Source organism: Cynocephalus volans, chromosome 4 (assembly GCF_027409185.1).
Source record: "Cynocephalus volans isolate mCynVol1 chromosome 4, mCynVol1.pri, whole genome shotgun sequence".
NCBI lineage: Eukaryota > Metazoa > Chordata > Mammalia > Dermoptera > Cynocephalidae > Cynocephalus > Cynocephalus volans.
The window spans coordinates 148,781,295-148,795,505 of NC_084463.1; the positions used below are offsets into that span (position 1 = coordinate 148,781,295).

At 34.4% G+C, this 14,211-nt stretch overlaps 1 protein-coding gene across 1 annotated transcript; it reads right to left on the bottom strand.

Moving 5' to 3' along the window:
• Nucleotides 1–12,748: 12,748 nt before the first annotated feature.
• LOC134374568 (olfactory receptor 1165-like) lies at nt 12,749–13,693 on the bottom strand. Its single transcript, XM_063092362.1, has one exon. It carries the CDS (start codon nt 13,691–13,693, stop codon nt 12,749–12,751), a length of 945 nt encoding a protein of 314 aa, XP_062948432.1.
• Nucleotides 13,694–14,211: the final 518 nt, after the last annotated feature.

Below are 14,211 nucleotides of genomic sequence, written 5' to 3' on the forward strand. Positions count from 1 at the left end.
AGGGAACCAAAGGAAAAATAAACAAATGGGATTATATCAAACTAAAAACATCTGCACAGCAAAAGAAACAATCAACAGTGAGAAAAGCCAATCAACAGATTGAAAGAAAACATTTGCAAATTATACATCTGACAAAGGATTAATATCCAGAATATAAAAGAAATTCATATGACTTCACAGCAAAAAAACAAATAACCCAATTAAAAAATGGGAAAAGGAGCTGAATAGGCATTTCTCAAAGGAAGATATATGAATTGCCAACAGACATATGAAAAAGTGTTCAACATCACTCAGCATTTGGTAAATGCAAATCAAAACCACACTGAGATAACATCTCACTCCAGTTAGGATGGCTAATATCCAAAAGACTGAGAAGGATTATGTGCTGTTGAGTGTGCAGAGAAAATGAACTCTCATACACTGTTGGTGGGACTGTAAAATGTTTCAGCCTTTATGGAAAATGATTTGGAGGTTCCTCAAACAATTGCAGATAGATCTAACCTATGCCCAAGTTATTCCACTGCTGGGGATATACCCAGAAGAATGGAACTCATCATGCTGAAGGGATACCTGTACTCCAATGTTTATTGTAGCAATATTTACAATAGCCAAAAGTTGGAACCACCCCGAATGTCCATCATCAGATGAGTGGATATGGAAATTGTGCTTTACCTACACAGTGGAATACTACTGTGCTATAAAAAAGAATGAAATACTATCATTTGCAGCAACATGGATGAACTTAGAGAAAATTATATTAGGTGAAACAAGTCAGGTACAGAAAAAGAAACACATGTTCTCACTTATTTGCAGGAGATAAAAATAAATAAATAGATAAATAGATAAATAGATATATATATATACTATTCAATGTATTTTAAGTTTAAAATCATGAACTCCAAAACTTTAGCAAATGCCTCATGCAAAGACCAAGATTTTCATCATAATTAGAATCGACATGGATGGACCTTGAGAGAATAATATTAAGTGAAACAAGTCAGGCACAGAAAGAGAAATACCACATGTTCTCACTTATTGGTGGGAGCTAAAAATTAATATATAAATTCACACACACACACACACACACAAAAGAAAACGGGGGGGGGAGAGGAGAAGATATAACAACCACAATTACTTGAAGTTGATACGACAAGCAAACAGAAAGGACATTGTTGGGGGGGAGGGGGGGAGGGAGAAGGGAGGGAGGTTTTGGTGATGGGGAGCAATAATCAGCCACAATGTATAACAATAAAATAAAATTAAAAAAAAAAAAAGAATCGAAAACTATTGCAAAATATTGTTAATAATTAAAATTAAATCATTTTACATTGTAAAATATAATACATAATCTGTGATTAATGGCTTATATAAGATTAATAAAAAAGAAAGTAGATTAATTTATTATCAACTGCTATAGGCCAACTTAGTGACAATGATGGCTCAGAGAGCAGACACTTGAAGAACTAGATTTATTTAGAAAATAGAAATAGTGTAATTTATTGACAAATGTTTCTGAAAGGCTACAGAATAACAAATCACTTTTTCTTCTTGGTTTAAGCCACTGAGTAAATGTGGATATCATCCACCAATAATGAGAAGACTGGTAGGATAGATAAGTTTATTGTGAGAACGGGTGATAAAGAAGTATGTTGTACTGATCTTTATATTTGTATCACTCATTAACAGAAATAAATATTTACAGAAATAAATTGAACTTTTTCTTAATATACAGCATTATTTCAACACCTTTCAAATATATTGCATTCGTACTGAAAAATAGGTGATACATGTAGATTATAGTAATATTTTCATCATCTGCTTGTTTAAAGTGAGATAATATGATTCATAATGTAAACTCCCATGCTCATTTGACTTGAAATAAAGTTTTAAGATAAAACAACAAGTTGAGTTTACAGAACTTGCTGTGTCATGAGAGTTGGTTATGAATACTTGAGTATAGATGCAGGAAATGAACTCCTCATCTCTATTTGCAGCACTTTTATCAAGCACAACTTACAGCTAAACCGTAGCATAAGTCTCATTTGTCAAAGACCCTAAATATGGACACCTTTTTCTTAATTCTGATTTCCACAAGTCAAGAAATAAAATATATTTCTTTTTGAAACCTCCTGAGATCAAGTGAATCAGAATGCATTATATCCATTCAAGACATAATGGTAATATATTATGGACACTGAAAAAAGGGGCACATGAAATATTTAATTGACTCAAAACATAATTATATATTCACCAAAAATAAAGCTAAATAGTCATCAAATATGTATATGAAAAATTGAATGCAGTTGGGACATGAAAAATATACATTTATTTGAATCACATGGAGTGAGAAGGCAGTTTGAGGTTGATTATCCTCCTGACTGTCTTTTTCACATCTTTGTTCTTCAGGCTGTAGATATGGTGATTCAGCGTGGGGATCATGACTGTAAACAGCACAGTTGCCACTTTGACCAGGAGCCATGAGAACCTGGGAACACAGTAGATTAGCTGGATTATCCCCACAAATAGTGCTGGGAGTCAAGAGGAAAGCACAGGTGGGGAAGGATTTCCAAAGTCTGCCTGAAGAAGGCATCTTAATGATAGTGACAACTATGAAGACATAGGAGGCGAGGATTATCAGGAGGCTACAAACCTCACTGAATGTAGAAATGAGTAAATGTGACATCTGGATGAAGTAGGGATCACAGCAGGATATAGGAAGGATCACAAAGTACTAAAAGCCGAAGTGATCTAAGGTGTTAGATCCCCAGTAGGATAGTTCCAAAAGAGAACAGGTAAATGTCAAGGAACAGAGTGTAACCCATGTGTAAGTGCCATCTAAAAGAAGAGCAGAGAGCTTATGCAACATAGCAATTGTGTAGAATTGGGAGTTGCAAACAGCCACATGTGAACAATACACCATCAATGCTAACATGAACAATACTGCAATCACAGATGTTCAGCCAAAGAAAAGTTGTACCATGTATCCTTTGAAGAAGTTATGTCTGTTTTCTACAAATAGGGTTTCTAGCAACTTGGTGTGAATATACTGCAATGACAAATATCCAATAAGGATAAATGTTTGATGAAAATGTACATGGGTGTATGAAGTTTGGGATTGATCTTGATGATCACAATTATGCTCAGGTTCCCCAAAGGAGTTAACTGTGTAGATGTCCAAGAAGAACAGAAAAACAAGTGGCTGGGGTGTGGATAATCTGAGAATTCCAGGAAGATGAACGTAATCACAGTGCCCTGGTATCCCTCACCCAGTCCAATGGCCCTTGATTTAGGATGAAAGAAAATATTTTAAGAATGCGCAGCAGAACTTGAGAAGATGGGGTGGGAAGAACTCAAGAAGGTCTCAAGTTAAAATAGTGAAAACAAATGTGATCACTTCTTTCCTGCCCTTTTTGCTTCATGTGGACTCTTACTTCACAGCTTACTAACATTCTGATTACGAGCAATAAGCTTTATCTTTCAGTACTTTAGTTTTCTCATCCAGAACACTAGTGCTTAATATTATTATTTCCTATGAACTAAATTTTAATGTATGCAATACTTACAGCATTGAATGCTCCATAATAAAATATATGAAAACAAGAGAGTCGTAAAGCAAAATCAGAAAAGCATTGAGCAGATCATAGTAGCCATGTTATCATCTTTGGAAAATTATACACTTTTAATATTTAAAGATCAACATAATAGTAAATCCGTTTGGGAAAAGACATACCTTCTCAGACACTCACAATTTTGCATTGATAAGTTGAACTTTTACCCATATTAGGTATATCCTATTCTTGAGGACTCACAGAACATCTACTTACACAGGTATTGATATTCAACTCTGTACCTTACAGATATGGACAATCCATAAGTTTCCATAAATGTGTTATTTGAAAGAAAAAAAAAAAGACAACAGAAAGTGGAAAACATAATCAGATGCATGATAAAAACATCTTTCTTTCCTGTTTACCATCTAACTTTTCCATTTGTCATGGAAACAAATTTCAACCCAAATCTGAAAGTATCAGCAAAAAAGCTTTATTTTCTCTGTCTCCACCTGCCTCTGATTCCCTTTTAGTACCATTTTCACGCTGTGAGAAAGGCAGTTAGGGTGAAGTGAACCAGATTTTGTTTCACTGTGTCACTATTGTATTTATTCCCACCCCAACACCCATTACTCAGTAGATAGCACTGGATCTTCAATTAGTCTTCTTCTCCCACCTGTAATGCTAACATTATTTTGATTTTATTTGGGGGATGGTGCTCAAATCCTTAACCAGTTTCCAAAATGGCATTCTTACAAAAGTCCCTAAAACCTAAACATTCTGTCTGGATTTCAATAATATCAAATGTCAGAGCATATCCAGACACTTCACTGCTCTTCCATTTACTGTACTCACACCGGCATTTTTTATCTTTTTCATGCACAAAACATGTTTATTTATAATATAATATCTTCAACAAAGTACCTCTTCTGACAAGAATGACCTCTTTTTCCATCTTATTCTAAGTATTAATACCTTTTAATGTCAAACTCCAGGCAACACTCTCCCAGAAATCCTTGATTAATCCAGATTTCACAGTTATACTGCTCCGATTTGCTTCCACATTCATGGCTGCAAAATCATAGTTATTGTACATAGTCTGGCATATTTATATTTTCATTTTCTTCTGCTAGGATTTTTTTTTATGTGAGAACAAGTAATTAATATTACTGTAATATTCCCAAAGTGACAAAACTTCATTAGAATACATATATAAGGTGCCAAGGCAAATCCACCTTAAAGATTCTTAAAGGTGTAGGAAATAGACTTCCACAATTTGTATTCTTATTCTCAAATTAATCAGATGTATACCACTGCACTGCTACTAAGATCAGATAGATGTTTCTATGCCAAAAATATTATATTTCTCATTTCAGAGTTTTTCACCTAAGACTTAAAATATAACATTTAGATTAAGAACTCATCAGAAGCCAGATATCCTTTATAGCCTTATTTACTGAAGGCTCTTTTGATTCAAATAATAAAATTTTCAAACATTTTTTCTGAAAAATAACTTTTCATAAAAATTGTTCTAGTTTATAATAAGCACCAGTATTTTTCTTCAAAGAATATGCCACTAAGGGTACAAAGAAATTATAGTTTCTCTGATTATACAATATAAATCATAGCATAAAGAGCCCTTTAAGTGTGAGTCAGATTTAGATATTAAATTCAGGTACAATGTTGTGTATTTTAAAACGAAGTGCATGACCATAGGGAATCATACCCTAGAGAATCTTGACTGGAGATTTACAAGAAGCTACAAATAAGACAACTGAAAGAAAGTCCCTTCTTCCTAACTTAGAGTATCATTAATCTTAAGTAATTTAATCATATGGTAAAGTTGAACATATTGTTTATCTGGGCTTAGAAAAATAGCAATAACAGTCAACCCACAATTTAATTCATTATGTATTTATTATAAATACAGAACTTCCAAAATTCCCAAATGGAAAATCACAATCCTACTCCAATAATCCAGACATAGCACAACTATTGAATTTTGATGCTTTAGTTTCTCTTGTATTCCCAGTTTTCTACATCAGTTTTTTTTGTAGAGAACATACTCAACAACATTCTGCATATTGACATGATATTGTGCCATTATCATTTAATATTTTATCTTCATAGTTCCTTTTTTAACTAAAACTCATTTGGAAAACAAATTTACAGTGAGGCATTTGATAGGTTTATTTAATAATAAAGTGTATCAGTTTTCTGTTGTAGATATTTTATCTGAAATTCTATCAGGAAGTCTACAGGGATATACCCTTACAGATTTCTGTTACTGTGCATGTTTTAGACAAATTCTCCTTAATTATATTTTATGAAAAATTGTTTTAATTTAATATTTGAATTATACTTCCACTGAGTGTAAATTACAAGATGGTAAGATAACATGAAGATAACATGAAGACAACGAAAGCTAAATTACAAAGTGAAAGATGACATTAAGTTATCTTTTCCCGGGCCAAGCCCGTGGCGCACTTGGTAGAGTGCTGCGCTGGCAGTGCGGTGACGCTCCCGCCGCAGGTTCGGATCCTATATAGGACTGACCGGAGCACTCACTGGCTGAGTGCCGGTCACGAAAAAAACGACAAAAAAAAAAAAAAAGTTATCTTTTCCAACCCAATGAAGATAGCTTCTCACAATTGTGCCTTCCATTTTTGCTGATAGGAAGTCAAGCTGTCAGTCAAATTGCCACTTTGAGGGGTAACATGAATTTGTTTCTATTGTTCTTTTTAAGGTAATTTTCTTTTTGTTGAGGGGTAACATGAATTTGTTTCTATTGTTCTTTTTAAGGTAATTTTCTTTTTGATTTGTTGTGTTTTCTGCACTTTTACTATCATGCTCCATAAAAATGTATGTGTAATTTGATGTCCTCCTCAGTTCTGGTAAACTTTTAACAATCATCTCTTCAAATATTACTTTATCACGTTTATTAATTAGCATATATTGAACCAACCTTGCATCCCTGGGATGAATGCCACTTGATGATGGTGTATAATTTTGCATATGTGTTGCTTTATGCTGTGAGCTAGTATTTTATTGAGGATTTTTGCATCTATATTCATCAAGGATATTGGCCTGTACTTTTCTTTTTTAGTTATATCTTTATCTGGTATTTGTATCAGGGTGATATTTGCTTCATAGAATGAGTTTGGGAGAATCACCTCTGTTTCAATCTTTTGGCATACTTTGTAGAGTACTGGTGTCAATTCCTCTTTGAATGTTTGGTAGAATTCTGCTCTGAATCCATCTGGTCCTTTGTTGGGGGCTTTCTGATAACAGCTTCAATCTCTTTTATTGTTATTTTTCTGTTCAGATTTTCTACATCTTCTTGGCTGAGTTGTAGAAGTTTGTCTGTGTTCAGAAATTTATCCATTTCCTCCAGATTTTCAAATTTGTGGGCATATAGTTGTTTATAGTAGTCTTGAATGATTCTTTGTATTTCAGAGGTATCAGCTGTAATATCATCTTTTTCATTTCTAATTTTTGTTGTCTTCTCTCATCTTTTTTTAGTTAGTGATGCTAATGGTGTGTCAATATTATTTATATATTCAAAAAAACAACTTTTTGATTCATTGATCTTTTGTATCATTTTTTGGGTTTCAATTTCATCAAGTTCTGTTCTGATCTTAATCATTTATTACTGTCTGCTAACTTTGGATTTGGATTGTTCTTGTTTTTCTAGTTCTTTAAGGTGAAGTATTAGTTTGTTCACTTGCCGTCTTTCCAGTCTTCTCAAGTAAGCATTTAATGTGATAAATTTCCCCCTTAGTATGGCTTTTGCAGTATCCCACAGGTTTTGGTATGATGTATCATTGTTTTCATTATTTTCAATAAATTTTTTGATTTCCTGTTTGATGTCTTCTTGGTCCCATATGCCATTGAGTAGAATGCTGTTTAATTTCCATGTGTTTACATAGATTCCAGAAGTTCGTTTGCTGTTGATTTCTAATTTTAATCCATTTTCATCAGAAAAAAAACAAGGGATAATTCCAATTTTTTTGAATTTGTTGCAAGTTGATTTGTGACCTAACATGTGATCTATCCTGGAGAATGATCCATGTGCTGATGAGAATAATGAATATTCTGAGGTTGTTGAACTGAATGTTCTGTAGATATCTGCCAAGTCCAATTGGTGTACAGTATTGTTTAGATCTTGTGTTTCTGTGCTGTTTCTTTGCCTAGATTAACTTTCCAATATTGATATTGGGGGGGTTCTCGTCCCCTGCTATTATGGTATTAGTGTCTATTTCCTTCTTTAGGTCTAATAGAGTTTGCTTTATAAATCTGGCTGCTCCAACATTGGGTGCGTACATATTTATGATTGTTATGTCTTCTTGGTGGATCAATCCTTTTATTATTATGTAGTGGCCCTCATTATCTCTTTTTTATGGTTTTTAGTTTAAAGTCTATTTTATCAGATATAAGAATAGCTACTCCAGATCTTTTCACATTTCTGTTTGCATGGTAAATCTTTTTCCATCCTTTCTCTCTTAGTCTATGTGAGTCTTTATGGGTGATGTGGGTCTCTTGAAGGCAGCATATAGTTGGATCCTCCTTTTTAATCCAGTCAACCAGTCTGTGTCTTTTGATTGGGGAATTTAATCCCTTTCCATTAAGAGTTGTTATTGAAAAGTGTTGGTTTAATCCTAGCATTTTACTGAGTTTTGTTTGGAATTCTTAAGTGTCTTTTGTTGCTTTCTTCCTCATTTACTGTTTATATTCTGTATTTGTTGGTTCCTTGGGTTGTACATAAACTTTCTTTTTTCTCTTCATTGTTGACATCTTTATTTTACTAGTGGGTTTTGATTTTTTTTGACTTTTTATGGCAGTGGTAGTTATTTTTCAGGTACCAAACCCAGTACTTCCTTGAGAATTTTATGTAAGGGTGGTCATGTGGTAGTGAACTGCCACAGTTTTTGTTTATCTGAGAAATATACTATTTGCCCTTCATTTCAGAAGGATAGCCATGTGGGGTAGAGTATTCTTTCTGTCTTTTAATATTTTGAATATACCATCCCATTCCTTTCTGGGTTTTAGGGTTTGTGATGAAAAGTCTGAAGTTAGTCTGATTGTGGTGATTTGATGCTTCTCTCTTGCAGGTTTTAAGATTATCTCTTTGTGTTTGAATTTTGACAATTTGACTATAACATTTCTTAGAGAAGATCTTTTTGGGTTGAATACATTTGAGGATCTTTGAGCTCCCTGAATCTTAGGATCTGTGTCTTTTCCTGTACCTGGGAAGATTTCTGCCACTATTTTGTTGAAAATGTTTTCAATGCAATCTCCGTTTCCCTCCCATTCTGGAATACCCATGACACAGATATTTCAGCACTTAAGGTTGTTTGATATCTCTCTTAGATTTTCTTCAATGTTTTAAATTATTTTTTCTTTCTTTCTTTCCTTTTTTTTTTGTCTGCCTGTGTTATTTCAAACAGCCCATCTTCAAGGTCAGAAGTTCTCTCTTCTGCTTCTGCAAGCCAGCTGGTTAAACTCTCTGTTGTATTTTTTATTTCATTGAATGAGTTCTTCAGTTTGGCAAGCTCTGCAACATTCTTTTTCAGGGCATTGATTTCCTTGTCCATTTCTCCTTTAAGGTCCTGTATACTTTTCCTCATTTCATCGTGTTGTCTAGCTGAGTTTTCTTGTATCTCATTTAGTTTCCTTAGAATTATCATTTGAAATTCCTTTTCAGATATTTCAAGGGCTTCTTGTTCTACAGGATCTAGAGCTTGAGAGTTATTACCCTTTGGTTGTGTCCTTTCTTGATTTTTCATATTTCTGATATCTTTCTTTGATATTTAGTCATTGTGGCAGGGAATTTCATGGTACTGTGGCTCAACACTATTGTCTGGCTAGTATCCTGCCAGGGCTGCCAATTTGGCACAGCTGCCTCAGTGTCTGCTCAGTAGCCCACTGGTGCCTCAGGTGTGTGGTCACCTCGAGTCTTGGGCCTCTCTGGGGAGGCACCACTCTGGTCATCGCACCATTGGCCCAGATGTAGATGCAGTCAGGAAGTTGTGCTGAAGCCTATCTACTGGGTCATGCTCTGGCACAGCAGGGCACATGGTCTCCACCGATCTTGGGCACCTTTGTCTGGGTGCCTCTCTGATCAGTGCACACTCAGCCGGGCTGGGGATAGAGTCAGGTGGTGGTGGCAAGGCTTACCTTTTGGGTCATGCACTGGCACCGCATGGTGCGTGGTTTCCACAGAACATGGGCCCCTCCAGCTGAGTGCCTCTCTGATCAGCGTGCACTGGGCCCCTGCCTTCTGACTAAGCACTTACAGAGACTCCGTGTCACCTTGTCTGAATTCTGACTTTTTGGTTTTGTAAACCAACAAGTGTGTTAATATTTGAAATTTCCCATGATTAAGCCTAAATTAAAAGGAGGATTTCTAGAAATGGATCTCAGACCCAGAGGAATGATGTTGTAAATTGAACACATCTATTCACTGGAACAAAACTAAATTTATCTGTAACAATTGGCAGCCTGTCATCAAATCTACCACTACTAATTGCGGGCACAGAGCATCAGCTTTGTGCCACACATCCAGTGACATGGGAGATTGGGTGGACGTATTATGAAATTTATGAACTTGGTCTCATGTTTAAAAAAAATTCTTTTCAGGAACCTATAATACTTTTACTGGGGCATAACCATGCAGGTTAAGAATTTTGAGATGCAATCTGCAAGGCAGCTGGATTAAACATGATATCAGTGAAGGTTCACGAACTTGGATTGGAGAAAGTACCCCAGGAAATGTTTGATCATGCTCTGCCTTATAGAAATTAAGCACCCTTTCCACAGACTCTAAACCAAGATTGAAACAAGACATGAAGCGGTTGAAATTTAGAGAAGTCTGACTATTTTCATTTCTTTTGTTGAGTCTTCATTATCAACATTTCTACTGTCCATTCCTTATATGAAAGCTCCTGCCCTCACTTCTAATGATTACTCTTCAAACCAAGTCATTGAAACACGCCACAGCACTAACCATCATAGTCAATTCTATATTTCAACGTTTATCTTAGGATATCCACTATTAGTATTGACTTTTCTTATCATTTCTTTTCCTAATAAATATATTTCTAATTCTGGAGTTCAAAGAGACTTTTAAAAAGCTAGTTTACTGTTTTTCACAGTATAGACTTTCAAATATTTTAAGACATTTCACATGGTCCTTTTTTTAAAAAATATTTTTGGTTTTATTTGTTTGTTTTATTTACTTTCTTTTGCTGCTTACTAAATGCAACAGTGGTTCTACTCAATATTGTTGCTGTAAAATGACCAGCTTCCTTAAATCTTCTTTAAAGTTACATTTGTATGGAAATGTTATTCATGTGAATGTTCTGAAGATCATGGGACATTTATAAATGTCTGATGGTCCTGGTGTGGTGCTGTCAGTCATGATTCTGGTTGTTTTGTTAAAATAATTCTCTGTGCATTTGCAATAAGTAAATTTTCTTGTTAGTTACTGAACTTTTATCAGGGTTTTAACCATGACTAGTCTAGGAGTTTTTATTTGTTTATTTTTTATGTGACATTTTTTATTGTGGTTCTTTATCTAAAAGTGTTTTCAATCAATTTATGTGAAAGATTTTAAATACCCTTATGTAAAGTTTTCCAACAACTTTAACATCTGTGAATGAAACTAAAATATCCAGAATTCTAATGAAGAGATTAATGAGCTATTGAAACTGCTAGACATGATCAAAAAGAGAAGAAATTCATTACAAGAGACTGAATAACCATTGAAGTTAATGTTTTTATGACTTTTATTTAAAACATCGTTGGTACTTTACTTAAATGTTTCATTTTCTGGTTTAAGAAAACTTTTCCTCTGAAGCTATTAATTCTCTATAGAAATGTGGTAAAATATATTTTTATCAACCAAAGTGAAAATATTTATATTTGTCATATCTGAAACAACAAAATAATAATATGTTTATTCAGAGAGTATGTGATATAAATGTTGGAAATACAAAATAATCTACAAATAAATTATAAAATTAATAAGAGGTTTTGTTTAAGTTGTTAGAAGAAAAGAAATATAAAAATATATTGTATGAATATCTAAAAACACACATTTTGGGCCGGCCCGTGGCTCACTTGGTAGAGTGAGGTGCTGATAAAAACACACATTTTACAATAAACATGAAATGTAGGATTGAAAATTCCAAGCACTCACTAATTTATTTAATATAAATTTATAAAAACTTAAAAAAGAAAATATGGTAAAAGCTATATTGTAAGACTTTTAGTAAATCTAAAAACACAGAAAGATACAGTAAGCTTATGATTTAGAGGATTTGGTGATATAAATTTGCTATTTCTTCCCAATGTATAGATTGACTTAATTCTATCCTTAATCCAAACAGGGATGATGCTAAAATTAGTTTGGAGAAGTGAAGGCCCCAAAATATTTTATCACCATACAAGAAAAATATCAAATTTTCAGGGGTTGTTCTACTGCATATCAGAGCTTATTATTTACAGATACTTCTGACTCTAAAATATACATAAACATATATAAAGTCTACACATTCACAAGACATATATGAACTCTTACTTTGTAAAAAATAAAACACTGTAAAGAAGTTATAAGGGAGTAACTTTTCAATAAATATTGTTGAGACAAATACCAGCATAAGTTAAAATACAAAATAAGTCTATTCTTTTTTTACATCAAAAATCCATTAGAGGTTGATCTTAGAAATGAATGTAGAAATCAATGTAAAAAGACAAAGTAAAATCTAGGATATAAAACAAAAGAAAATAGAATATAACATAAAAGACAGAAGAATGTACGGAATTTGGGACAAATAGCACATAAAGTATGAGACTTATTTTGGAGAAAAGAAATATTTACCAAACAGCATATTAAAAGCACTTCCCTTTATTAAGGCACACACCTAAGTACATTATCAAGACAGTGAATAGACACATCACAGTTGGGGAGGAAATATAGTGCATGTGTGATAAAATGGACTATACATTCAGAGATTCAATTTATATGAATTTCAAACGGAGGCTCCATTAAAATTTATATTTACGGGCAATTTGTAAATTGTTGATAACATTCTGTCTTTTCTTTCCTGGAGAAAGTAACATAGAGAATTAGTATTCAAAAGTGCTTATCTAAACAGTGTCGTATTTCATGAAGTGTGTGTATCTGCTCCTGTGAGTGATTACATTGAGTGAAAAAGCACTTTGGTGTGAATTAACATCTTGATGGCCTCCTTCACATCTTTATTTCTAAAGCTGTAGATAAGAGGATTTAGCATAGGGATCACAATGGTGTAAAACAAAGTGGCTACTTTAATGAGGATCCAGGAGCCCTTAGATTTGGGCACACAGTAAAGAACAAGAAGAATCCCATGGAAAATGGTGATGGCAGTCAGGTGGGAGGCACAGGTGGAGAAGGTTTTCCGAAAAACACCCTTAGAAGGTATCTTGATGATGGTGACAACTATGAAGGCATAGGAAGTTAAGATAACCAGGAGGCTACAAGCCTCATTGAATGTAGAAATGACTAACATCACCATCAGGCTGAAGTGCGTGTCAGAGCAGGATACAGACAGGAGGGCAGAAAACTCACAGCAATAGTGATTTATGGTAGATCCACAGTAGGATAGTTCCAAAAGGCAATATGTGAGAGTCAAGGAACAGAGTGCACCCCATATGTAAGTTCCAGCTACCAGGAGAGCACAGAGCTTTGGAGACATAGCAACTGTGTAGAGCAGGGGGTTACAAACAGCCACAAACCGGTCATAGGCCATCACTGTTAACATGAACGCTTCTGTAATCACAAATGTGCAGCCGATGAAAAATTGAGTCATGCAACTCAAGAAGGACACAGTCTTGGTTTTCACAACCAAGATCTCTAAGAGTTCAGGTGTAATTACTGAGGAATAACAGAGATCGAGGAAAGATAAATGACTGAGGAAAAAGTACATCGGGGTGTCGAGTTTGGGACTGATCCTGATGACAAAAATCATTCCCAAGTTTCCAAACACAGTGACTGTGTAGATGGCCAAGAACAGCAGGAAGAAGGGCACCTTGAGTGGTGGGAACTCTGAGAAGCCCAAAAGGACAAAAGTGGCTCCAGCACTCTCATTTCTCTCAGTCAGCATTGTCGTTCCTCTTGCAGGAAAATCAGAGATTTCATCCTGAGAAGCCAGACATAACAGAGACAGTAGGAATGAGGGATGGAGGCAGCTCCCAATCACTCTCCGTTCTTGTATGGATTGTAAAATACAAGGATTCAGGTTTTTGTTTTTGTTTTTTGTTTGTTTGTTTGTTTGGGTTTTTCTGCTTTTATTTTTCCTCATTTGAACCTCTCTTTGGCCACTTACTGGCTTCTTAAATATGGATTACTTTCTTTACCCTTCACTGATTCATTTCCATATTTTTAAAACAAGAAAGGAGATTATCCCTAACGTTCTTTTACAGATTATATACATATCTGTGCTTACTGAATGCTTACAAAATTTCTGACCCTGAGTAAAGATTAAATAATTATCGTTTAATATATGAATTCATTTACAGTTCAGTCATTGACAAAGAAAGCATAAGAGGAATCAAAGAATCACAGTAAAATACAACTTTGTTCATGGCAATAGGACAGACTAAAACAGATGCACATACAGAG

Excerpts from the sequence above, each read along its gene's own strand:
- LOC134374568 (XM_063092362.1), bottom strand. The coding sequence starts at position 13,693 with ATGCTGACTGAGAGAAATGAGAGTGCTGGAGCCACTTTTGTCCTTTTG.